Raw genomic sequence first — 24124 nt, 5'->3', positions numbered from 1 at the left:
TACTTACCTTGTTTAACAAACCAGAGCTTCAGCCCATGTCTATTATCCTCTACCATGCTGTTCCTCTTCCAAATTTGCCTTCTACTTACAGCCCAGTCCACATCCTTTCCACCCTGCCTCTGTAATCTCACCAGCTCTCAATCCTTTTGTCTGTATCCCAATGTTCTTCTCAGATCAAAGCTGCTCACAAATGCTTGCAAGTAACCTGGCATCACCATTCCTGTGAAATACAAATATGTGGACACTTGGCTCTGCAGCTTTCAGTGTCCCAGGGCTGCAAACCCTTTTTGTCTGATGAATGAATGATGTAAGAGAAAGCTGCCTATTTCTCTACAATAGTAAACGCAAAGTAGGAGGGAAAATGTGATTCTGTCAGCCAGCACAAAATTTATATTCAGATGATTTAACTAGCATCATACCTAATATGAACAATGACTAAAATTTTGATATTGATATAGACTCATTCAAATTAAAATATTTGTAAAAGTAATACCCTTATTATTATTTGGAATTTAAGATAATACAGTTAGGAAGCATCACGTACAACTTACTCAAGCTATTCTATATGAGGCTCATCATAAAAAGACTTCTGTGTTATGAGATATTAAAACAGATAGCAGCAGTCCCAGTTTTCTTGCAATATGTATTTCTATAAAAAGTTTATAAACTAAATTAATTAAATTTTTGCACAAAGTTGATACAGCCTATGAATTTATACAGCAAAAGCGTAATACTCTTATCTATAAACACGTAACAAAATTAGAGATAACAATTACTAGAAAAATACAAGGCATCTTTGCCATTTATGTTTAGAGTAATATATAGCCAGTTATAAGTTATTAAAAAGTGCACAGCAAAAGCCCAATGAATACAATCCCTTCTGTGCCCCTCCAAAACTACTGGAAATTTTACAATCAATAGTGGGAGAGAGGAAAAAGGGAAGCCCGAGATTGATAGGGAAAGTGCTGTTTTGTTTTCTACTATACATTTTATTTGCAAACCCCCTTCATTTTTTAAAGAATATTTGGAGTATGTTATTCACACCAGTACTCTGGAATAACTTGGTGAATATCACATCCTTTAAACCACGTGTGTGCATATAAATATATCAACATTACTAGGTATGTAGTCAAATGAAAGCCTTTTTCAAGAAAACTATTCTTTCATCTTCAGAAAACCTTACACATCTTTATAGATGTTTTTACTACCATTATGAAGTTGTTATTCTGTGAACTACTAAATCCCACTTCATGTGTCTGCCAACTCTCTTCTGACCACGTAATCTGATATAAATCCATTGGGTTTAATGGTTTGAGATACCTCTGGACTTAAATTTGAATGCTTTCAGTTCCCAGTGTGTGGTCTAATTTAATCTTTTGGCCCAAGATTCATGTCTCTATAACTGTCTGGCCAATAACAACTTTGTCATATCAAGACAGTACAAAGCAGCAGACGGGAAATATCCGGTTGTCAGTTATATTTGGAATATAACTGTTGACTTCAGTGGTGCAGAAAGCAGTAGTAGTAGCTAATATGTTAGGATCCAGATCTTCAAAGAACTACTGTGCCTTAAATACCTTTAAAATTCTGTGCCAAAAGAACGAACCAAATAGATGCACAGAAATCCGTGGGTAGAAGTTAAATCACTTTTGATGTAAAATTTGCCAACCAGATCCAGCAAAACCCCAACTAGTAAAAATAGACTCTTTCAGCTACAATCTGTCATATCTTTTCTTAAGCTGCCTGGAAATAATGGATGTTGCACAACAGGAGCGCTGAAAGCACTTTGTGTTATCAGCAGAACTCTTTGAAAAGATACAGAACTGTAAGCTGCAGAAAGCTTATAGAAGATAGTACCTTATATTTAAAGTAGTATTATTTTTAACTTATAAAAAGGTATCTAACAAATGGCAGAAAAAATGTCAGAGCTGTATTATTTCCTCTGACTATCTGCTCTTCTTAAGTGCATGATAAGGAAAGCTTTTAAACTTTGGGATGCTATATGCTTGTTGAAAATATTAACTGTTGGCCAAATTCAGTATCAGGTACAACTTCTAACAAGCTCACAAGAATCTTTGACTGATTACAGAAACAAAAAGTAGCCTTTCTTCTTCCTCTGTATTATGATAGCATATATAAGAATAAAACATCTGTACTTTAGAGGGACAATTCCAATTTCATGATTTTTAGCTGCAAATCGGAATAGTGAACAGCAGATTTTTTACTGTTTAGAGTCCAAAAAATCTCTACAGATGCCTCTAATAATATCAGGAACCATCTGCTCCAATCCTGTGAACTCCCTGGTGAAAAAGGTATGAGATTCTCTTGGTTCAGAAGCCATGTCTTTCAGATCATCCAGAGGTGCCCAGGCAACGCCAACAGAGAAGACTGTTATTCCTACAAAAACGAAATAAAAGAGAGACCATTTTGTCTGTAGATACAAGAGAACTAGCCATTTCTACATTAATGAATCAATGTGGATTTGAAAAGCATGTTTCAATACCTTCAGTCTGTCAAAGAGAAATTAGATTTTGCCACTAAATACCAGGAATTAGATTTGTCCCAGGAAAAATCCTGAAGGAAATATGAAGTATCATAAGAGTTAATGTCCGAGTTATTCTTGTAGTGACACATAGGATTGTAGCAATTGCAATGTCAGTCTTGAAACACAAGTAACACTGTGTAAAATGATTTTGAAAGTTTGGTTCCTATGTGTATACTTAGTGCCTTTATATACTTATACTTCAAGCATTATCAGCCCAATGAGCTTTTTGGCCACAACTGCTTATTCTCTTCCTAGATGATGATGGAGCTACTTCCTCTACTGTTTAGGGAAATGAGACTGGGTATATGTTGAGCCCTAAGCTGCCATAAGTGAGTCTAGTCATACCTGGCTCTGTAAAACTGGTTGCTGGGGTTTTTTTCACCTTAATGGAAAACAGTTCCTAGAGGCTTATGTTTTGCTGAATTCAAAGCAAATATGATACTTTGCAAATGTTAAAATCTTGACATTTGCACTGCAGCAGAAATAGGATGGATCAACTTCCACTGCTTTTCAAAGTACACAATTTACCTGCTTTTTGTGCAGCTGCAGCAGGTCCTCTAACATCATCGTAAGACTGACCATCAGTCAGAACAACGAGGAAATTCTTGTTAGGTCCCTCTTTCACTGGCCCAAACACATTCCTGGTTGTGAAGGAAATGGCATCTCCAGTGGCAGTGCCCCCGCTCATGTAGCGGATGTTCCGGATGGCCGAGAGCACCTTGTCCTTGCTGACGTGGTCTGTGAAGCTGAACTCGGTTCTCTGGTCGTAGGTGAACTGCACAGCTGCCACCTTGGAGCCAATGTCAGAGATCTCAAAAGCCTTGGCCACGTTGCTCACGAACTCGAGCACAAGGCGGAAGTTGCTCTCCCCAACGCTGCTGGAGCCGTCTATCAGGAAACCGATGTTGACAGAGTTGTAGCAAGTCTTGCTACACAGCATCTGCTCGTGTGAGCACAGTTTTTGGACGAGAGGTTTTACATATTTGGTAGTACCAAACCAGGTGGGCATTTGGTAAGAGAAGAAGCCATTGTTTCGACAGACAGCCTGTTTGAAAACATAAATGGAATGGGTGACTGCCAACAGAGCAGTTGAATGGCTAATACTCAGACACCTATGATTTTTCTTTTAGAAGCAGGTTAGAAATGAAGCCTCATGGTAGGAGCTTAGGATGGTTTTTTGTGTGCTTGTCTTTAAAGAAATTGAAACATCTGCCCTCAAAGTCAGTGAAAGCTGTAGTACATGTTATTTTATCCAGTAATAAAGCCAACTCTGCTCCCCAGGCTCTGAAAGTTTTCAAATAATTTGGCTTTATTTACATGAAGGGCAACAACTGAAAATTGTAATTTTATTTTGTGTATGTGAACTAAGTCATGATCCTAAGTAGCCAAAGGATTGAAATTTCTGTATTTTTGCTTACACACTGAAAATTAGCCTTTGTGTTTTCCCTTTGAACTTGGTAAGACCTTTGGATTTTTAATCTATATTGTGTCACAAACACAGACAGAGTTGGGAAGAAATATAGCTCTAGGTCATTCAGAGTAAAATTTCTTTTTCTCTAGCTTCTATCAGATGCATGTAAAGTACAAGGCAACTGAGAAAGGAGTTAAATTCAAAATCGGCTCTCCAACTAACCTGGCTAAGATCAAAATGCAGAATGGGACTTAATGTCATGTCTTTCTGTGTCTCTACAGGGACAGACAGTGATAGTAACAAGGAAAAGAAATCTAGATTAGATAGTGGGAGGAAATTCTTTACTGTGAGGAAGGTGAGGCACTGGGAAAGTTTACTCAGATTAGTGGATGCCTCATCCCCAAAAGTGTTCAAGGCCAAGCCTGAGCTACCTGGTCTATCAGGAGCTAGGTGATCTTTAAGGTCCTTTCCAACACGAACCACTCTGTGCTGCTGCTCTAAGTGTGTAAGGGTTGGACCTGCCTGCAATACCTTTGGGGTTGGCAGCTAGACAGCTCAACCCTAGAAGAAGCAGAGCTTCATTCTGTTCATGCCATTTCTGCTGAAATTAGACATCTACAACCTCCCTGTGGAAAGTGACCAGTTTTCTCACTGCAGAGTAAGTAAAGACCTCTTGATCAGAAAGCTCATGTGAGAGTAGGTGATCAGTGTTTGAATTCCTGCTCTAACTCAAAAGGAACAAGATCCAAAACTCTGCATACAAGATCAAAGTCTTGCACACAGACTTGTTAGGATATGTTTTTCCATATTTTCTGTCCTCTTAGTAGTGGAAGTAAGTAAATAATTTTCCACAGAGCAGGTAAGAAATAAGCACTTCCCTGTCTGCCCTTTCAGGAGAGAGAACATATCATATCAGCATTTCATTGCTTTGGCATATTCAACTATACCTGAGATAGGGGAATTTCCTGCACTGAGAGTCTTCATGCAATTACAAATTCCAGGAGCTACAACCCAGCCAAGCTTCTGAACTGGGAGGACATTGGTACCTTTGTGTGACCCCTTTAGCAGGGAAAAATCTACAGTGTTTCTTTAAACTTCTTTCTGCTAGTCTTTTAAATCACTTATGAGCAAGGATAATTTAATCAGCTAGTTTGAGAGAATATTTTTATGTCTATACATCTATATGAGTTATTATATATACATATATTAGTTCATTGGAATTTTACTGCAAAGTAAATTCTCGAGTATTATATTCATGACTGAAAACCAAATAAGGACATTCTTTCTTACTTTGTCAACAAAACCAATGTCTTGTACCATTCCCAGCTCCTCTGTTGTGGGTTTTGCTACAGACACAATGAACACATTGACTCCAAATTCTCTGGCCACTATGCCAGCTTCTTCAAGATCATCTGAGGGCCAGCCATCCAGAAACACTACAATGATCTTGGGAATTCCCTTCCGTGCTCCATTTTCCAAAGAGAAGAATTTCTGAGCCGTGTACTTCAAAGCTTTTCCTTGTTTTGAACAGAAAAAAGAATATGAATAAATAATGCATACAGTGAAGGTACATTCTGGGATCAGCTTCCCATTTGACATTGTGCAGGATTTATGTTGCAACTACAGGACTAAGCCAGTGTTGCATTGAATTGGTGCCCCAGAAAATTTGATAATAATGAAGCTTGGGCAACCTCTAAGTTAAAAACTAATCATCCCAAATCAATACCCCTTCTCCCCCCAAAAAATCCCTAGAGATAAAGCTGAGGTAGAATTCGCTGAGATGTTTTTTTGCTCATGGGTCTAGTTTTCTACTAGGAAGTAGGTATATTAGTACCTGCCAAATGGATTAGAAGGAAGAAAGTTCAGGAGCTACCTAAATTTAAATTCCTTGTTTTGCTGTGCTTGTGTGAGGGACCTTTGGTTTCCCTAATAAATTGTCTCTCTCCTCAATCTACAGATTTTCTTATTTTCCTCTTCCCAATTCTCCCCCCATCCCACCAGGGAAAAGTGAGCCAGCAGCTGCACAGGGCTTGGTCGATGGCTGGGGCTAAACAATGTCTTCTCACAACCACTTACTACTTACTCCTAGTCTAACTCTTTAATTAGCCACCCAACAAGAAAGATACACAAAGCCTTTTATCAATTTGTCTCAAGATATCATTCTGTTACTAGTGAAAAGTCAATTACTGTTGAGATGCTGGAAGCATTTATACAAGTATGAACACTTGTACTCTAATAAAATGTAATAAACATGCTTAATTTCTAGAAATTAAATGTGAGATGTGGCAATGTTCTAGTGGAAAAAAAAAAAATCACTGAACCTGATTAAGGTAAGTGTGGCATCTAAAACACTTTCTGACCTATGTGAATTATAAGAAATTCAACATTTACACACATACATATATATAAAAATTACATAAAGAAGTACATTTCTGTTTTAGGGGGTATATGAACTCACCTGTGTTGGAATTGCCCCCTCTGAACCCTAATTCCTTTATAGCAAACAAAACTTCTTTTGCAGCAGTAAAGTTTTTCAGATAGAATTCAATTTTTGGATGTTCACTGTGGAAAAATAAAACAGAGTAATAAGGTCCACTTTTCATACTGGCATTAGCAAGCTAAAACACACTTGGAATCATTTTGCTCTTGATAATATATTTGTCTCTGGATTTTAATACTAAAATGTAACTATGCTCCTTGCTTAGTAAGTCTTGCAATCCTTAGCAAAAGGAAATATCTACCTGAATGGGTAAATTTAGGGCAGCCTGATTCTCATGCTTATCAAAGAGCTGAAAACATTAGGTTGAAAATACATAAAGAAAAAAAGAGCATGCCAGACGTTAAACTAAATGCATCTGTGTAATTAAAGATTGGCAGGGTTTCTACTATTTGTATGATAAATACCTTCCTTATAAAGAATTCCTGCAAAATGCAGTTTAAGTTTTTTGATTTGAGAAGTTCAAGGTATGCTAGCTACTGACTAAGAAATTAAAGACTTTAGGTATTGTGTGTCCAGATTTCATTTTTAATTTACAGTAGAAAGCAAAAACACGTGACCAGTTACAATTTGAAAAATATCAGCTGTAATATTTTATCAGTTGGTAAGAGCAGATTTTTGTTTTGCACCTGTACATAGCTACTAGGGACTATTGTCTCTCTACAATTTCTAGAAACTGGCATCTCTACTTTGCAGGGTGTTTCCTGGTGTTCTACTAAGATGAGATGCAAAGCTGCAGCAGAGGGGCTGTGAAAAGTCCAAATATCAAATATCAGAGACAGAAGATGTTCAGATTTGTCATGTCCTCTCACATGCACATGTCAGTACAGCACAGAGCAAACAGTGCTACAGCTCGAGTTTCTTTCTCTTGTTATTCATCAGCCATTATTGATTGATGTTGCAAAATGAGAAGTGATGTGTTAATTGATTTCTCTTATCAATGACTCCATTATATTTTGTGTAGATCTGTTCTTACCTGGCCTGTACGACTCCAACATGAGGCCCTTCTGTTCCAATTCCCAACATTACAGCTACTTTTCCAACAAAGTTTTTCTGCAGGTTAAACCTACGTTGGCCAATGTTGTAGCTTCCATCGATGAGAAATGCAATATCAGCTTTGCAGTCTGTGAACATCCAAAATAATTAGGGTTACTAATATCAAATAAATGTTAGGATTCTGCTTTGGAAAAAGTTAAATGTGTGTTCTTACCTTTGTTTCCAGCCTTTTTATCAACAGTCTTCTTAGGTCTTTTGCCTTTGGTAAAAAAAGCAGCATGGATTATTCAAGAACAAGAAGATGAATGGACTGAAGTAAACCAGAAAAAGCTCTGGCTCCAAAAATTGCAATGCAATCTATCTGCAGTAGGAACTGTCAGTCAGTTTAGTAATTAAACTTGTGCTACTACTGCTTCGCTCCTTGGAGAATTTTCTTTTTCAAATGAAATAGCCTAACCTTCCTTTCTGCACTTTTCTGACTGATTACTGGGTAGTACAATGCTGGGTGGATTTCTGTACCTCACCTACCCAAGTGCTACTGTTTCTCAGCAACCCTGCTGTTCAATGGAGTTTTAATGGTTTGGAAGCAAACCATGACTTAAACTGTAAATCGGGTAGTCTATTCACAAACAACACCCAAGTCCAGTATTTATATAGCACTAACCTTCATAAAAAGGGTTTAATGCAGCATTTTCTGCGGTGAAATTCACATAATAACTAAATTTCTGCTATGCATGTCCTGACAGCACTCAGCTGTTCAGTAGTTCTGTAAGAAGGAATGCATTAATTCTGTCTTCTCCATCACTTAAAAAGAATGAACATCACATGAGCTCATTAACTCTTTCCTTCTTTTGTTTTATCTGTATTACTTTTCAAAAATCATTCCTTTTTCTTTTTTTTTTTTTTAATTTTCATGAACATTAGTGAGATCAGAATCAATCTCCGAGACTACATATGATTCCTCTTGTTTTCTGGTGAAAGATACTCTGCAAAACCAGATACTGCATCTGTTTTCCTCTTTAAAAATAAGTGAGTCTCATGAAACATGTTCCTTCAGGCAGGGACTCTCACCCTGCAGTGCATCACATCCCAAGAGGCTTCCCTTGCTGTGGAGATCCCATACCTGTAGAAGGACGTGCTGTTGACACTGACCGTCCCACTGCTTCTAGTGCTGTGTTCCTGGCACCTGCTAAAATTAGAATACTTTTACTGGATTTCAGTGTATTTAGATGAAGTTGCAAGTGCTTGAACAATTACTATATTCGCAATAACCTTTCTTTGTCATTTGCCATTACCTACTCTGGGAGCAGGATATGACCCTAAACAAACCTTTGGTGTAATCCAGTATTGCAGTCCTTGTTTTACAAGTAATTAATTTCTGCATTTGAAACAACATCAGCTGATGAGTAATTACAGCATATATATCTGATGAGAGGTTATGAGCTGTAGTGGCCATTATTTCTAGCATATAAAGAGAGGACTTGATCTGGAGAACTGGATTTCACCTTCATCCTCACTGAAAGCACCTGTAAATCCAAGTTCTTAGCTAGCAACTTGCCATGGGCACTACACAAGGAGTACTTAGTACTTAATATCTTAGAGATAGTAGGCTAAATTTTAGCTGTGTAAACAGTAAAAACACATTACACAGATCTGCTTCACAAACTTCTATACCAGCAAACACACACTCTTCCATATTTTTGAAACCACAATAACATATACAACCAATATATTCCTGCATATGATTTTATGAGTTCAGTTTAGCCTCACCTGAGTGGCAAGGCATGAATTAGAAAATTAATAATTAACAACTACCTCAACAATGGGGACAAAAACTTCAGGACAAAACTACTACATTGCACTTTAGCTAATGACCACATCACATGTAAGCTGATGTTATTACTACTTTTGGAGGGTCAATTTTCTCTTTGCATGGAATGCTGCACAAGGTATTTGAAGGACCTGACAAAGTGCTGCTGTCTGCACTTTGCAGGCAGAAGGAGAGAAGGGATAAAACTAAATGGGTGGAAGTGGCAGGAGGACTGGACTGCAATGGCAGGACTGAAACATTGACTCTGATCAGCTTAAGCTGTCATGGAACTGTCAACTGCTTGCTATGTCATTATGTTCTAAATAACCAATCCATTTTTATGTATCAGCTTCTGTTACAGACTAGCAACTCTAGCTAGAATAGTTTTTCTTTAGGTAACTGAGGAAAAATGAAGTTAAAATAATGAATTAGAAGTGAAAACTTCTACACATCAAATAACAATCACTTTCTTTACGCATACAGAAGCACTGAGGAAGTGTCCTACAGTTCTGACAAAGCTTCAAATAGAGTTTGCAAAACAGCAAATGTGATCCACCTACCAGTCACTGAGAAAGATGAAGCCCATCTAGAGAGCACCTGAGACTGGATCCCATTGGCATTTACAGCAGGGTAGTTTTCCTGTCCTGGGAGAGTCTGTACCCTTACAGCTCCTCCTGTGTTGGTAATCACCCCACTAAGATTCAAACAGAGTTGGTATAAATCAGACATTTCAGTCACAAGAAAATGCAATACAGGTAATACCATCATTAAAATGTTTGTCACCAGCCTTCTCAAATAGATGCAATAGAGGCAGGCAGTTGTGTTCAGGCTAGAACAATCTGTAAGTTGCTGAAAAGACTTTAGAAGAAACTATTCTACAGAGCATCACACAAATTTATTTTTAAAAAGTCAGGAAAGCTTAAAATTCTGGCATTTAGTCTAATGCAGAACAGTGATGCTTCAGGTCACATCAATTCCTATGTGACAATAAGAAGCATCAGAATTGTCAGATCTCTTTTTATGTACTACTGAAAGAACAGTTATTATTCTTAGAGGCCAAAAGTCAAAGCTGAACTTCTCTAAGAGGGAGCAAAACTTGATGCCTTGTAGTCCATGGGAAGGTGCAGTTCTGTGGGAGACAAGCAATTACTTCAAGAATATTTAAACACAGCAATGTGTACCTTGGTGTTTACTTTTTGATTCTGTTTGGCTTCCTGCTTGAAAAGACAACCTGGCCTAATCTAACATATTGTGAAATAGAATAATCAAGACTAGAGTTTAGGAAACTTTACATATGTTTCTGATAATATGAGATCTGGATATCTGTGGCAAAGGGAACTTCCCCATAAAATTCTATGTGGATTGCTGTTAAAAGACATTAATTCTTATGGATGTGACTTGCATTTCTAAATTGAACTGTGATTATAAAAATTTAATTCTTGTAGCTTGGAACAGTTTTAAAATATACAGATATATTCTCATCTAGGAATACTTTATAGAGTATATAGAGTAAGGACCTTTAATAAGGTTACCCTAAATGAATTTAAAATCAGATTATAAAGTTGGCAAATACAAACAGCACTTTGTAGTTCTTCAAAAAAACAGTGAGAGAAAAATCAGACGAGAGCCATTAACTGGTTAGTTTTAAATGACAGGAAAATAAAGTAAGTCAAAATTATCTTTGAGAAAAATGACACATAAATGTACCTAGAATATTTCAGTTTACTTAGAATATAAAATTCTTCTCCAGTACCTGCTTCTCTTAGGCATTCAAGCCTTCACTAGTGTCTCAGTCTTAATGGATAAGGAAATGTGTCAAACAGAATGTGTTTAACAGTTTCTATTTTAAGTTTGTACTTGCAATTTTAGTGAAGATACTCTGGGCTTGCATCAGCAAACCTGATCCATGGCCATGTTAGTTCGTAAGAAGAGCTCAATATTGTTTCCCATTTTCTTGGTTGTGGACTCACAGCTTTGAGTGCTGAACTGAACTCAAATCATTCAGACTGAAAGCTCAGCCTAAGAAGTATTCCTGGAAACAATTATTTCAGTTTATTTTAGAGACACTGTGATCAGTGTTGTCTAAGTTATTCTATTTTGTCTATTGGTCCTTACATTTTAATTGTAACAATAATAATTAGTAAAATTTCATTGATAATACTAGAGGAAAAATTATAATCTCCACTAAATTGGAAAGCTTCACAGTGAAGCTGGAGTAGATTTATTTGCTCCTCATCCTTGTTGAAAATATTTGATTCTGTATTTGAACACAAGCCAAAATTCTATGCTGCCTTCTGAAGGTACACACTTTCCTTACAACAGCTCTGCTATTTTTAATGTAAGTGGGGGCTGACATTAGATGTGAATGTAAGATGACCTGTAGCTTTATGTAGCTTTATGAAAGTTATTCCTTCTTTTTTGCCATTTTTTTTAGGTGAGTTAATGGTTTAAAGCCATCTTTTACAATCTCTTCTGGTTTACCTATGATATTTCTTCAGGCAAGTCTATTCAGAGTACATGTTTATATTGGCTGATGTGGAACAAACCATATATTGCCAGTCTACCTTTGTGTTCTGAACCAGATTGGCAAATTCCTTCCTGCAATGGTTTATGATTGACTTTTAAAGCAAGATTCATCCTGTGTGGGTCTGCAACAGTTTTTAACGAGTGAAGAAGTGCCTATGCATTCCTCAGAATGACTTATGTCACTGCAATCTGCTTTGCTTTTCACTGCTGTGCTTTGCTCCTGTGTGGCTGACTTGCATGCCACGGCTGTTTTGATTAAACTGGAACTCAGCAGATTTTCCAGGAGCAGCTTTCACTTCCCTACTCATTACATTATATGCTACTGCCAGTACTGCTTAACAAGGACTTTATGTAAAAGCTGTCAGTCCATTCTCTTGCTTAGCTCATTAATAACAACCTGCAATTTATACCTAAATGATAGTTTTCTCTCAAAAATGGACACAAACAGAAAAGCAGATACACAAGGTAGTAATCTAGTACCTCACTGCACAACAGTTCATGAAAAAGTATACCAGCCAAGGGTAGCAGAAAGGTCTTATAAAACAGAGCAATTTCAGCTAAAACATACTTTAAAATCTGAACTGAATTGAGGTAAATCACCAGATTAAATGGAAGCTTTTAAAAATCCCCGTGCAGTTCCTCAGTGTGCAAGAACTGTTTATTTGCACTCTTGTAGAAAGAGAATTGGTGTTGCTGAATTTTGAATGAATTTTTCAAGGAGTCTACACATCAAAGCAAAGCTGATGCCTAGACCACAAAGAGTCTTCTGGCCATGGGAGGTGAGCCTTACAGATGTAACTGCAGTTTATCCTCAGGGACATTAGACAAGACAGATGAATTGCCTGAACTCCCATCTTTCCTTCCTACTATCAGCATCTGCACACTCCTCCCAAATAATGAGCCTATCTCCTCATCTCCAAACTGGTCTCCTGCTGCTGCCTGATTGACATCAGTCACCGATACAGAGCCGCTCAGGATTTCATGCCAGCATCCTCTGGGCCCTAAGCTGTGTTCTTTTTTTCTTACTTTTTCTGTACCCCTACTGCTTTTGGCAGGAAAGTAGCTCAGCAGCAGAAGCAGGCACAACACCAAAACTTCCCAGGGATCCACAGCTGCTCAGAAATCCCTTTGGCCAGACAACCTTTTTGTCAATATTCTTCTAGCAAACCCTGGGGCAGCTCAGGTGCCACTTGTGTTTATGGGCAGTTTGTGGCCAGCTCAGTAATACTATGATATGCTTTTGTTAGACTTTAATTCTGGGACCTCAATGCTTAATGAGGGCTGGTTTCACCCTTTGACAAGTTAGGAAAGATATGACAAAAATTTACATGCCTATTTAACATCTAAATACTACCACGTTGGGCTAGGTTTCCATTTAGTGGAATTGGCACTAGAACAAAACTGTACAAGCTGAGAACCTAGTCCTTCATTTGACCTTCTGATTATTAATCCAATTAATCACTCAGTGGTGGATTTAACTCAGTTCTTCATGCCTACATAGTGTAAGCCTGGTAGGAGGTTCTCCATTCTTCCCTCAACAAATAAATCTTTTATCCTTCTGCCCAGAAGAAGAAGAATATTAAATACATATTTTGTTTCCTGAGAGTAATTACACATGTAATGAGAGAAAAAGCCAAATATAACAAGCTAAAACAGGCAGAAAGATTATTCTCCTCTAGTACACAGAATTATTTGTAGCTGAATTCTGCTAAATTATTTTCATGTATTACACAGTATTTTTCTTGCATTAATAACTGCTTAACAGTAATGGAACTACTCATAGGACTAAGCACTATTTGATTTATATAAAATTAAGGATTCCAGCCTCAATATAGACCCAGCATGTAAACTGAAGTGTATGCGGAAGGGAGAAGAGATCCATGCTCACACAACCATTTTCAGTTTAAAAAACTAAACGAGCCCTGCTCCCACAGCTGATGTTTCCTGAAATGCTGGGTGGCTGTCTGACACATGGTAGGTGACACAGGGCCAGGACCCAACAGTGCTGAGGGTTGAGCTTACCTGCCCTCACCAAGCAGTGAAATGGAGGGTACACCTGGGAGGGGTTAGTTTGGTTATGTGGAAGAAATTTACAAAATTTTCAAAGCACAGATCTACTTATGTTACAATAATGGCAAACTCCAATCACCTATTGGGAATATCTTCTTGAAGTTTCTTTCATGCCAATACAGATTTTAGACATTGCAACACAGGGCAAAAAGGAGCAAATATTTTCTAGGTTTTTGTTGGATTTTGCAGCCTGCATTGAAATTAGTTGAGAATTAAACAGCTATTGCCTCTCCTCCAAGCATCAATCCTTTTTCACCAGAATAAGTTATGGCTGTTAACAGTTGCAGCAAAGCCACCAAAATAGTCTCATGTAGCAAATTCTGTTCTGAGTATGAAAGGCCAGCAGAACTAACCCCCCTTCTGTTAAAGAAACAAACAGCAGTTCTCCTAAACACATAATTTTTCACCTTAAGTCTGCTTTTTCAAAACACCACAAAACACTTACTACAGCCTACCATACTCAAAGACTTGAACAAGATTAATTTAAATCCAATCTGGAAGACAGATAAGAAAGATGAATGTGTTTATCACTATTAGAGCCCTCATTCTCACAATGTCTCTGGAGAGTGACTGTTAGATGCAGGATTTACAAAAAGGGTCACCTACTTCACAAGAAGTACAGTTTATATTGACTCTGACCATGGAAAAGTATGGATTTCTTTATAGCCTCCTGCTTCTGGGCTGGAGAACAGTAGCATGCATAGTTTCTAAGGTACAGGCTTCAGTGCAGAGCTAAGTGATATATCATGAAATAACCTTATGCTTTGTTATCTAGGGGAAGACTATGTAAATGATGGAAAGAAATATGCACCTGCCATTTCTTGTACCTCTTCCTTTTGTAGAGGTATTTCCCAGCTGTGACAGAACTGACAGCAACTTTCGTGGTGGGACTTTGCTAACAGTCACAGACAGCCCTGGCATGAGAGGTTCAAGAACCCTGCCTACTGTGTCTTTTCAAAATGTTCAAGTCTTTAATCTCTTTAGATAAAGGTCTTGACAGCGAGAGCTTTTTTGTCTTTAAAGACATCTTTGGCAAGGAACGGAATGTTAAAATAAATGGAATGTTAAAACAAATGGCTACATCACTAAATACAAACATTGCCTTAGGAAAAAAAAAAAAAGACAATGGAAAGAAATCTCAGTTTTTCTCAGGTAAAAGAAGAAAAACAATTTAAAAAGCAAATCCAAAGTCACTACCTGCATTTGATCTAGACATTCTTTCGCACATTTTTTTATATACCTTAACTAGGAAGAGTGAAGAACCAAAGTGCAATTTTTTTAGACACCCATAAAGATTCTTAAAACACACCAAATGGAGACTTTAACTCTTTTTACAGAACCATTAGAAGGAAGCCTGTCTAACAATAAGATACATATGGAAACGTGTATGAAACAAACTCTGGCTTTAAAAACAAATAGAAACAGACCTCCACAATACCTCCCAAGCTCCTTCTAACTCCTCCTATAGAACCTTAGCCCTTAGATTCTTTTACAGCATTTGAGAAAGTCAAGAGTTTCTACTCAAAACTCCTCCTTAGGTCAATTAAAAAAAATAATTTTAGTTTACTTAGGAGTTTAAATACTGTACAAGTAGCCCAAATTTTAGAAGTCCTGTTAAAAGTTATAAAATTTTAATTGACACTTTAAATAAGATTATGGATAGTAATGAAAGCCCCCTAGATTTTATTTAAAATGCTTGGCATGGTTTTTTATGGTATTTAAAGTGCCAAGCAACTTAGTGAATGCTAACTCAAGAAAGTTTTATTTTCCTCATTTATCGTCTAATCATTTATTTTTCTGTAAAATGTTAAGTTTATAGTTGTGGGTATTTTAACATAAAATATACTCTGATAGCTGCAGCATGACATCAATATATTCTGAAAGAGCTTTCTTCTGTTGTCTGATGTTCAAAAAATTTCGAAACCCCTTTGGCTCCATTTCTTTGAAACAGTTGGTTTGATGCAAGCTTTTAGTAAAATCAGAAAGTGAATCTGCCTTTATTATTCAATTAGTTACCATTTATACAGCATCCTTTCATAACTGCTGTGATACTAGTGATTTTACAGTGCAAGTCCATCTGTGGACAATGCTGGAGCATTTTAGAGGAAGTTTAAGTGATTTTCAGGAACACTCAAACACAACTCAAATAACTTGTGAGCTGCACAGACATTCTTCTTTTTCCTTGTTTTCTCTTCTGCCAATGACATTCCTCTTGAGTTAACAGGACCCAAAGTCCAGAGAGATTTCTACTATGATGGCACCAAAAGGCTGAGATTTGTAAGTGTGGCAAAGACTACATAAACCCGCTTAGCACATGGACTAGCAATGATCTGACTTACCTGTGTATGGCAGCTCCACAGACACTCGAAAGAGAGGCATAAACTCCATCCCCAAACACATAAAACTGCCACAGAGGACAGTTTGCTGGGCAAAGGACATCTTCTGTTCCCTTTCTAAGGTCAAGTCCTCTTGTAAAGCATGTGATAGCAGTAGAAGCTAAAGAGAAAAGAAGAACTTTTGACCTGAAAATCTTCAGGGTTTGTTGCTGCGGTTTCTTTTTTAATGCCTCTACAGTTTCCAAGTTTAAAACAATATCTGCATTTGAAATTAGGTACAATGCCTACAAAGATGTCTTTGGAGCTTACAAATGTACAGTTATGACAAGGAAGCACACACTTCAAAATCACTTATGGAAAAAAAGTGGCAGAAAAAAAAAAACTCCCATGAACAAACAACATTAAAATAATATCCAAGGGACATCACACAAGGAAAAGCAATTTACGTCTGTCAGTTTACTGAAGAGACAGAAGAGCAAGGGGAAGACCTTTGATGCAAGTGGTACTTTCCAAGGAAGAAATTAAATCTGACACCCCCACAGAAATCTCCAGACATAAGATATCTATGAGTCACTTGGGAAATTCTGAATCTTCTCTCCAGTGGCATTCATGAAGCAAGTTGACAGCAGCCTCTTGCAACAATTTCTCGTAGCCTCTTGCAATAAAGCCTACTAAGGCCAGTGTTTAAAGAAACAAAAAAGGAACACCCATCTCCTTGCTGCGGTGATACAGTAATATCTAAATCATCGGTATCAGTTCATTACAATGCAGTTTACATCATTATGATTGTGCAGAGGACTGTCAGATTCATAAGTGATACAGAAGTTATTGATTCAGCTGAGGCACATGCACTTTTTATGTAGAACTCTGCCTTTTTTCAGACGTTGCTCTCCAGTTTATCATCATTAAGCTTTCACTGTGCTTGCCTGTGTGCAATGAAGGTATGCAGACACAGATTAACATCAGCACACAATTTGGCTTGGCAAACTGATGCTCTTTCTTCTGAAAACACAGAGGTCTTTATCTTGGATGGTAACTACCATCCTTCTACTACACGAGATAGCACAATCCCCTAGTCTGTTGCACAGCAAATTAGAGATCTTAGATGATTATTAATTCAGCACCATAAGTCCAACCCATGCCTGGCTGTTTATTCTGAATTTCCTAAGGCACATCTTGCCCTAGTACCTAGAAGGTGCAAGAACCTTTTCTAAATGCACCTGGAACACTACCTTTGCACAGTATTAAGGTGAAAGCTGGCAGAGGATGGCCACGGTACCAGTGCATGGACCATAGCATTATATGCCAAGGACTGTATGTTTCAGGGATCAGTGATCTGTCTCTCACCTGCTGTTCTGCCTACTATTTTCATTCTTACCCTGGGCTGTTTCCCAACCCCAATATATGCAGCTTATAAATGAAAGCACTTGGAGCATATGCTGTTCTCCAGCAGGAGATGGAAAAGATGATACCTCCGGCTAATCTGACTTTGGAGCTGAAAAGCAGAACAATTGCAGCCAGAAATGCAGAGGGAAGCATATCTGTTCATTCTGACTGCATAAATTGAACACACATTCATCAATTATGCATGTAGTTTTCTCTTAATTATATACAAGTCATTAGTGCTATGCTGAAATGATGTTAAACTACCTAATCCCATCTTCCTGAAAAATCCTCGCTGCTATTTATTAGCACTAATATAGGACTTGCATATGCTAAATCTGCCCACATAGTCCAGAGTAAGAAGAAAGCAGTAAGCACTTTTAAATTTTTCCCTGCTTAAGATAATAAAAATTGTCTACCTAGCAAGAACTAAAGTGATTCAATCTGATTCTCAAGTATTCTAAGAAATAAAGTTTATTTTAGGACTCTAGTCTTACCTACTCACATCCCAGCCATGCTTAATCTGATTTAATTACCTTAAAAGACAGAAAAGTCAAGCAGAATCAGTGCTTATACCTAGAAGCTCCATATTTTCATTGTCAAAAGTGCTGTATTATTGGTATGCTAAAAGAAGCTGATTTGCTTTGCTGTTTGAGTCCCTTAATCCTTTCATGGAAGTTCCACAAGTGTGTTTGCTAATTATTGAACAAGTAGTATCCACCAAATGACATCTAGCAAGACCATCAAAATCAAACAGCAGCCTTCCTCAGAGGATTAACTGCAATAAGCACCACTGGCAATCTCTGCTCTCACAGCACTGCTTGTGCCTGCCACTGCAACATTTTTCCAGCCTCTAAAAGTGCAAGACACCACAGGAAGTTTTAACTCCTGTCGTTTCTAATGTAATGTACTCGACTGAATTCCTTGGCTGGCTGTGCATACAAAGACAGTAATTAGACGTGTCTAGTTAACAAACCCTGTGTCGCTTGGAGATCAGTATTTCCCTCATTACCAGGTACTTACTAATTACGGTCATGTGGCAGGCTTTTGCATAGCACAGAAGATAGGGGGAAAAAATAATCTTTCTGTGTTTTCCCTGGCAATCAAAACACAGAAATCCACTGTAGTCCAGGCACAGGATTTTTCTGTACTGGCAGCCTAAAGACTGTCATGATCCTTGTCTACACGAGAGGCAGGCTTCCAAGGGAAGGGTGCACATTGCTGCTGTGTGAGCTGAAGGGCAGACATGCTGTCAGGAGATTTAGCAGTATATACCTCAGCTGGATCAACATGGAGGTAAAAACACACACTTTGAGGTAAATGATGCTGTTAATAAAAAGCAACAATTTCATTTTAGTTTTCTCTGTAGGGAGATACAGTTTTCTCTAAGCCATAGCTCTAAAACAGAGACTAGCATTAGAAGCGTTTGATGAAATATCAAAATGAAAGCCAATTTTTTGTTGGCTACCAAAATTAAGACTTACAATATCAGCTCTGCAGTGGTTTTTGTTCTTCCCTGTTTGTTAATGCTTCATCAGTCATGCAATCCATAAAACTTCAATAATTTTGTTGCAAACATGAAAATGTATTAATGAGGTCAGAATACTAGAATATACAAAATTGTCCCTTGACTACTTACATACTCATCATTCTCACAAATTACATATATGATATTACCATAGAAATTGAAGAAGTGCTTGTTTTTGTTAGTCTATCCAAAATACTCCAACATGGCAAAAACTGTCATGTTGAATTACATCTATATGCAAAGTAATTGAGATAAAACCCATATGTTTTAATGGCTGTAACTGAGGAATGCAAGAGCAGTACCAGTGGAGGATTTCTTTCAATACTTATGTGATGCAATACTCTAAATGCAAGTATTTTTGGAAGAAATAAAGCTTACAATTTACAGAGAGGATTCAGTTCTAGACTCCTACCCATTCTCGACTCTGGTGGAGATGTGAGACCTGGGCTCTGTTACATTCAATTAGGCCTTTAGAACCACAATAAAACAACTATCACCCCATCCTGCCAAGACACACACCCTTCAAGCTTCACAGAAACACGCTACAGAGTACCCTACAAAAGCGAGGTACAAAGAAAAGAAACTGTAATTCTTCCTGATTTAGGCCATATTTAAAGGACAGGGATGAATGTCTTCCATAATTGTTGACCTAAAAAAAGAAAAAAAAAAAAAAGCAGACTTACTACTCTCTTAAAATAACCATGTTTTCAATCATTCCATCAATTTCCATCTTTTTGGTGCCTCTTCCATGTACTCTGATTTTGCCATGAATAGCTGCCTCTTATGTCAATCTATGAAAGTTCTGACTTAATTTTTAGCAGGAGCCACTGCTTTAAGTTATTCTAGGGAAATAAAACCCATGGGCAAAATCCGGTATTTTCAAATCTTGAAGCTTCCATACTTCAGGAAAACAGTTTGTTTATGCAAAGGATAAAAGAAATCCTACGTACATTATTACAAAATTAAAAATAGAGGTTCTAACATGAAAGATAGCTTTATGAATTGTAGTATAGACAAATATATCCCTATTATGCTTCCTATTCTTTTAGTATTTAGTAGGGTTTTTTTTAATAGAAAGATTTTAGGTCCTTTTTTTATTTTGAGGCTTCAAACAAGCCTGCTTTTTCTATCTTATGCAAGGAATATTGATAGTTGGGGAAAAAAAAGACATACCAGTAAACCTACACTTATTCATATTTTGGAAAACATGTTCACAGATTGCATACTAATTCATGTATATCTTTAGTACATATCCTGATCTAGACAAGGGCGATGGGATTTAGAGAAACCTGGTCAGGGCTCTATCATTCATTTCAATCTGAGACCTGCCCTTTTCCCATCAGTATAAGGCCACTTGCCATCACATGGCAGCGTTCACCCACCCGCACAGCCTCGTGTGTGGCAACCAGAACTACTGAACTTGGCAGCACTTGTATCCATTCCAGTGGGAATATAAAGCAAATTGTAAGATCCTCCAAGATATTTGCAAACGTTATGAGCCTAAATACAGTAGATACCTGAGGAAATTAATGCTCTTTCATTACTTCAAGCAACAGAATTTAGGCACTTTTATAAATGCAAGTTTCTAGTTCAATAACCAAGTGCTGCTGAATTTAGGCTCAGAATAATGGCAAGAGGCAATATCTTGCAGAAACTGTTCACATTAATGATATTTTAGATGATTCCAGGTACCTTCAGGTCTCCAGTCCTGAAGGAAGCACCCCAGAAAATTTTCATTTTTTTCCTGCCAGACTGTCAGCATTTCATCTATAATGCACCTGTAAAATAAAAAAGGGAAAGGAACTGGGGGGTTAGAGTAGGTTTTCCATTGCTGTGAATTTTTTCCTTTTTTACCATAGCATTCCTGTAACGGACAGTTTTTATCAGTTTAGCACAAAAGAATTTTCCAAATCTTTGATTCAACACAAAATGAGCAGTAAATCCTGATTCCTAATAACTGTGAAATCATTAATAGCCATTCAGAAAAGCTTGGAGTCGCTCACCTTCTGCAGGCCAGGCCTGCATCTGGAAACATATTCTTCTGAAGGCTCCTATCCTCCTTTGGTGAAAGGTTCCACTGAAAGGGGCAGACAAACTTCTTGCGTCCTTCTGGCACATATTTTCCAACTGCTTCCCGGGGCTCCTGGTTCCCATGGGTTCATTCTGGTTCCAGGAGAGCCTGGTCTCCAGCAGCAAGGATGCAGTCCAACACAGGATGGTACAACAGGCAGTCCCTGCCATACCCTGCTACGCATCCTAAGCATGTTCTTTTGCTTTCCAGGTCGAAATAACGGCAGGGCAAGTTTAAAATGCTTTTAATCAATTCCATGGTCTACAATATTCCAGAGATCCTCAAATTGCCAAGCACTGTACAAGTGCCTTTACAACACACACACACACTCCCACTCACTCTTGCTACCGGCACTCCCCTCGACGGGGACACTTGTCACCACGGCGCTGCTGCAGCCCGTGCCGGGAAGGAGCTTTCACCCCCCTCTAGAAGCGTTCCCAGACCTGCTCCGTGCTCCCTGTGCAGTTCCCCACCGCCGGCTCCGCGCACCCCTCCCGGGGCGGTGGCCTCTCAGCCCCGTCCATGCATCCCGGCGGGGCTCCCGCGCGTCCCGGCGGGGCTCCCGCGCGTCCCGGCGGGAGAGACGGTCGGGACGGGCTGAGCCGGCACCCGAGGCCAAGCGCGGGGCGGGGCAGGCCGGGCAGAGATGCTCCGAGGGGGAAACCCCCACGGGGTGTGGAGGGGGCACAGCGGCCAACTCACCCGAGCTGTCGCTGCCGCGCACTGGGCTGGAGAGCAGGAAGGTGCCTGCGAACAGACAGGGAGCGGGTCGGGGCGCTGCTCCGCTCCCGCACCGCCGGCCCCCGCCGCTCCCCGCGGTACCCACCGAGGAGCAGAGCCGAGAGCCACATAGCGGCGGGGCAGCCCGGAGCTGAGCCCAGAAGAGCGCCGTGCCGGCCGGGTCACCGCACCGTGCTGTGCCGTGCTGTGCCGTGCGCGCTGCCCGCACCTCCGCCGGGCCGTAGAGCCCAGGGCAGCCGCCGCTCCCGCTTTAAACCCCCGGCGGGCGCATGAGCACAGGGGCGGGCGGGAGGGAAGGAGGGCACGGGGCCGGGCAGCTCCGCCGCTGGGCTCGGCAGGTGCTGCCGGCCCTCCCCCGCCGCGCCCCCCGCCGGCTCCTTCCGCCGGCAGCGCTTCCCTCAGCACCCGGGCGCAGCAACTCGCCTCCCAGCCCGGCAGCTCGCCCGCTCCGAACGGGCACTGGTGGTGTAAGGACGTGCCCGTGCCCGGCGGAGCCCCTTTGTGGTTTGCTTTCCCGCCCCTGTTCGTGCACCCCTCGATATCCCCTCCACCCACGGTTCTCCAACAGCTCAGGTGTCTTTACTCCAGATGTCTCGGGGAATGCGAGCGAGGTGTTAGCTGCTTCGCCGCAGCCTCTGTCCCTTGCTCGAAGCTGGGCGAAGGGACAAAGCTGTCATGAGCACTGCGAGGGGCTGTGAAGGGTTGCCGAGCTCGTCCCTCCCGCCCCTTAGGCCTTACCTGGTCCCGCTGGGTACTGCAGAGGGGAAAAGCGGCGGATTTCAGCCTGGGTGAATCATTCGAAGAGATGGAAATACCCGACCCGGCGCTTCGGGTATCGTTTCTGTTTGGTCTAAAACGTTATCGCAAATACTGCAGGTGCCTGCCTTTCATGACTTTGCTTAAATTAAATTAAAGGGAGAAAAAAAGAGCAGCAAACCCCAAACAACCACCCCTTAAAAACCAAACCAAACGAATCAAACCAAACGCCCCACTTTACAGCCTGGTCCGTTTCCGCAGCTGGGTGCACACACGCACGTGTGCTGTGAATTAAGCACGGGCTGGCGCTGGTGTGCGCTGCGCGGGTCACTTGGGAATCGTGGGCAGGGGGCAGAAGTGCGTGTATTTTAACGAATGCCCTAAAATCGTATTTTGTGCCTGCCGTCAGCATACACTATTTGACTTCAGCTGGGACAGCTGTTCCCGAAATGAACTTTTAAATAGAAATAAGCTTTCAGACTTCATAGGAATTAAGATTTGCCGGGGCGGAAAATTAAGTGCGGGCGGGTGTTGCAGCCAGCCGTGAGAGCGACAGGCTTTGGAAGGCAGCTGCTTAGCAAAACACTGAAAGCAACTCGCTTTAGGGATTTTTTTTTTTTTTTTTGAAGTGGCATTAAAATGTCTTTTGTGAGAATATGTCTTCATATGATTGAAAAGAAATATATTTGAGAACTCTGCTGCGATCTGTTCAGAAATGTGCGGCCCGTAAAAGCAAAATAGGAAGCATGACTGGGTAAGTTATTCGTAATTTATTGCTTTTCCGGAGTTTAATTCAAGCAAAGCACAGAATGGTGAGAACACGATACCCCTTTCTCCCACAGCTTTGATCGTCCCAGGCACACATTTTTGTGCTTCCCACACAGGATAAAAGGTGGGGATGCTTTCCTCATGACAGAGTCTTCTCCTACGGGAGCATCTCAAATGCAAAATTACGCAAGGCGGATGATACAGATGTTCCTGAACTTCTGCTGACTTTTCTCTCAGCTACTCAGGATCCCGAAATCTTGTCAAGAAATTCCTGCTCGTCAGAGGCTCCCTCCAAGCTAGAGGTGCCCTCGAGCGGGTTGGTCACATTTCGCCTCGGTGACAAAGGCCGCCAAAAGGTGTGTGTGTCCCTGAGCTCTCCTCCCGTGCGGAGTCTCCCGCAGGTGCAGCCTACTCGGCACAATTTTTGTGGCAACCCTCGGTCCCATTTCCTTAGAGCTGAGGTATTGAAGAGAGAAGGGACATTTGCTCAATTTTTGTTTTTAAAGAAAAGACCTGTGCAGCCGAAGGGCTCGCAGGAGCGATGGCAGCCGTGGGGCGGGCAGCGCTGGTGGCGCGGGTCCCGCCTCCCTGAAAGCCGGCGGGGCGATCCCCGCTCCCTTCCCGGCGCTCCCGCCGCCCCCAGCCCCGCTCCGGCCGGGCGTACGGCGGCGGCACAAAGCCGAGCT

General features: G+C 40.2%; 1 protein-coding gene and 1 long non-coding RNA gene across 3 annotated transcripts; both read right to left on the bottom strand.

Moving 5' to 3' along the window:
- Window positions 1–623: 623 nt before the first annotated feature.
- COCH (cochlin) lies at window positions 624–22144 on the bottom strand. Of its 2 annotated transcripts, none has more exons than XM_014891386.2 (11): window positions 22000–22144; window positions 21876–21920; window positions 16195–16351; window positions 9820–9953; window positions 8573–8638; window positions 7664–7708; window positions 7430–7577; window positions 6415–6518; window positions 5247–5473; window positions 3074–3590; window positions 624–2397 (listed from the first exon to the last, which is right to left on the bottom strand). In XM_014891386.2, exons 1-11 carry the CDS (start codon window positions 22022–22024, stop codon window positions 2222–2224), a joined length of 1644 nt encoding a protein of 547 aa, XP_014746872.2. In that variant the 5' UTR covers window positions 22025–22144; the 3' UTR covers window positions 624–2221. The 2 variants fall into 2 exon arrangements, with proteins under 2 accessions (XP_014746872.2, XP_088023351.1); XM_088167225.1 differs by having other exon boundaries at window positions 8573–8635; window positions 22000–22143.
- On the bottom strand, window positions 16394–21240 carry LOC148223358 (uncharacterized). The gene is made up of 3 exons (XR_015804594.1): window positions 21106–21240; window positions 20795–20880; window positions 16394–19751 (listed from the first exon to the last, which is right to left on the bottom strand). It is a non-coding gene; the product is annotated as an uncharacterized LOC148223358 (long non-coding RNA).
- Window positions 22145–24124: the final 1980 nt, after the last annotated feature.

Source organism: Sturnus vulgaris, chromosome 6 (assembly GCF_052056855.1).
Source record: "Sturnus vulgaris isolate bStuVul1 chromosome 6, bStuVul1.hap1, whole genome shotgun sequence".
In the NCBI taxonomy this organism is placed as follows: Eukaryota; Metazoa; Chordata; class Aves; order Passeriformes; family Sturnidae; genus Sturnus; species Sturnus vulgaris.
Note: the sequence above shows the minus strand (reverse complement) of the source record. Positions and strands in the feature narration are given on the sequence as shown.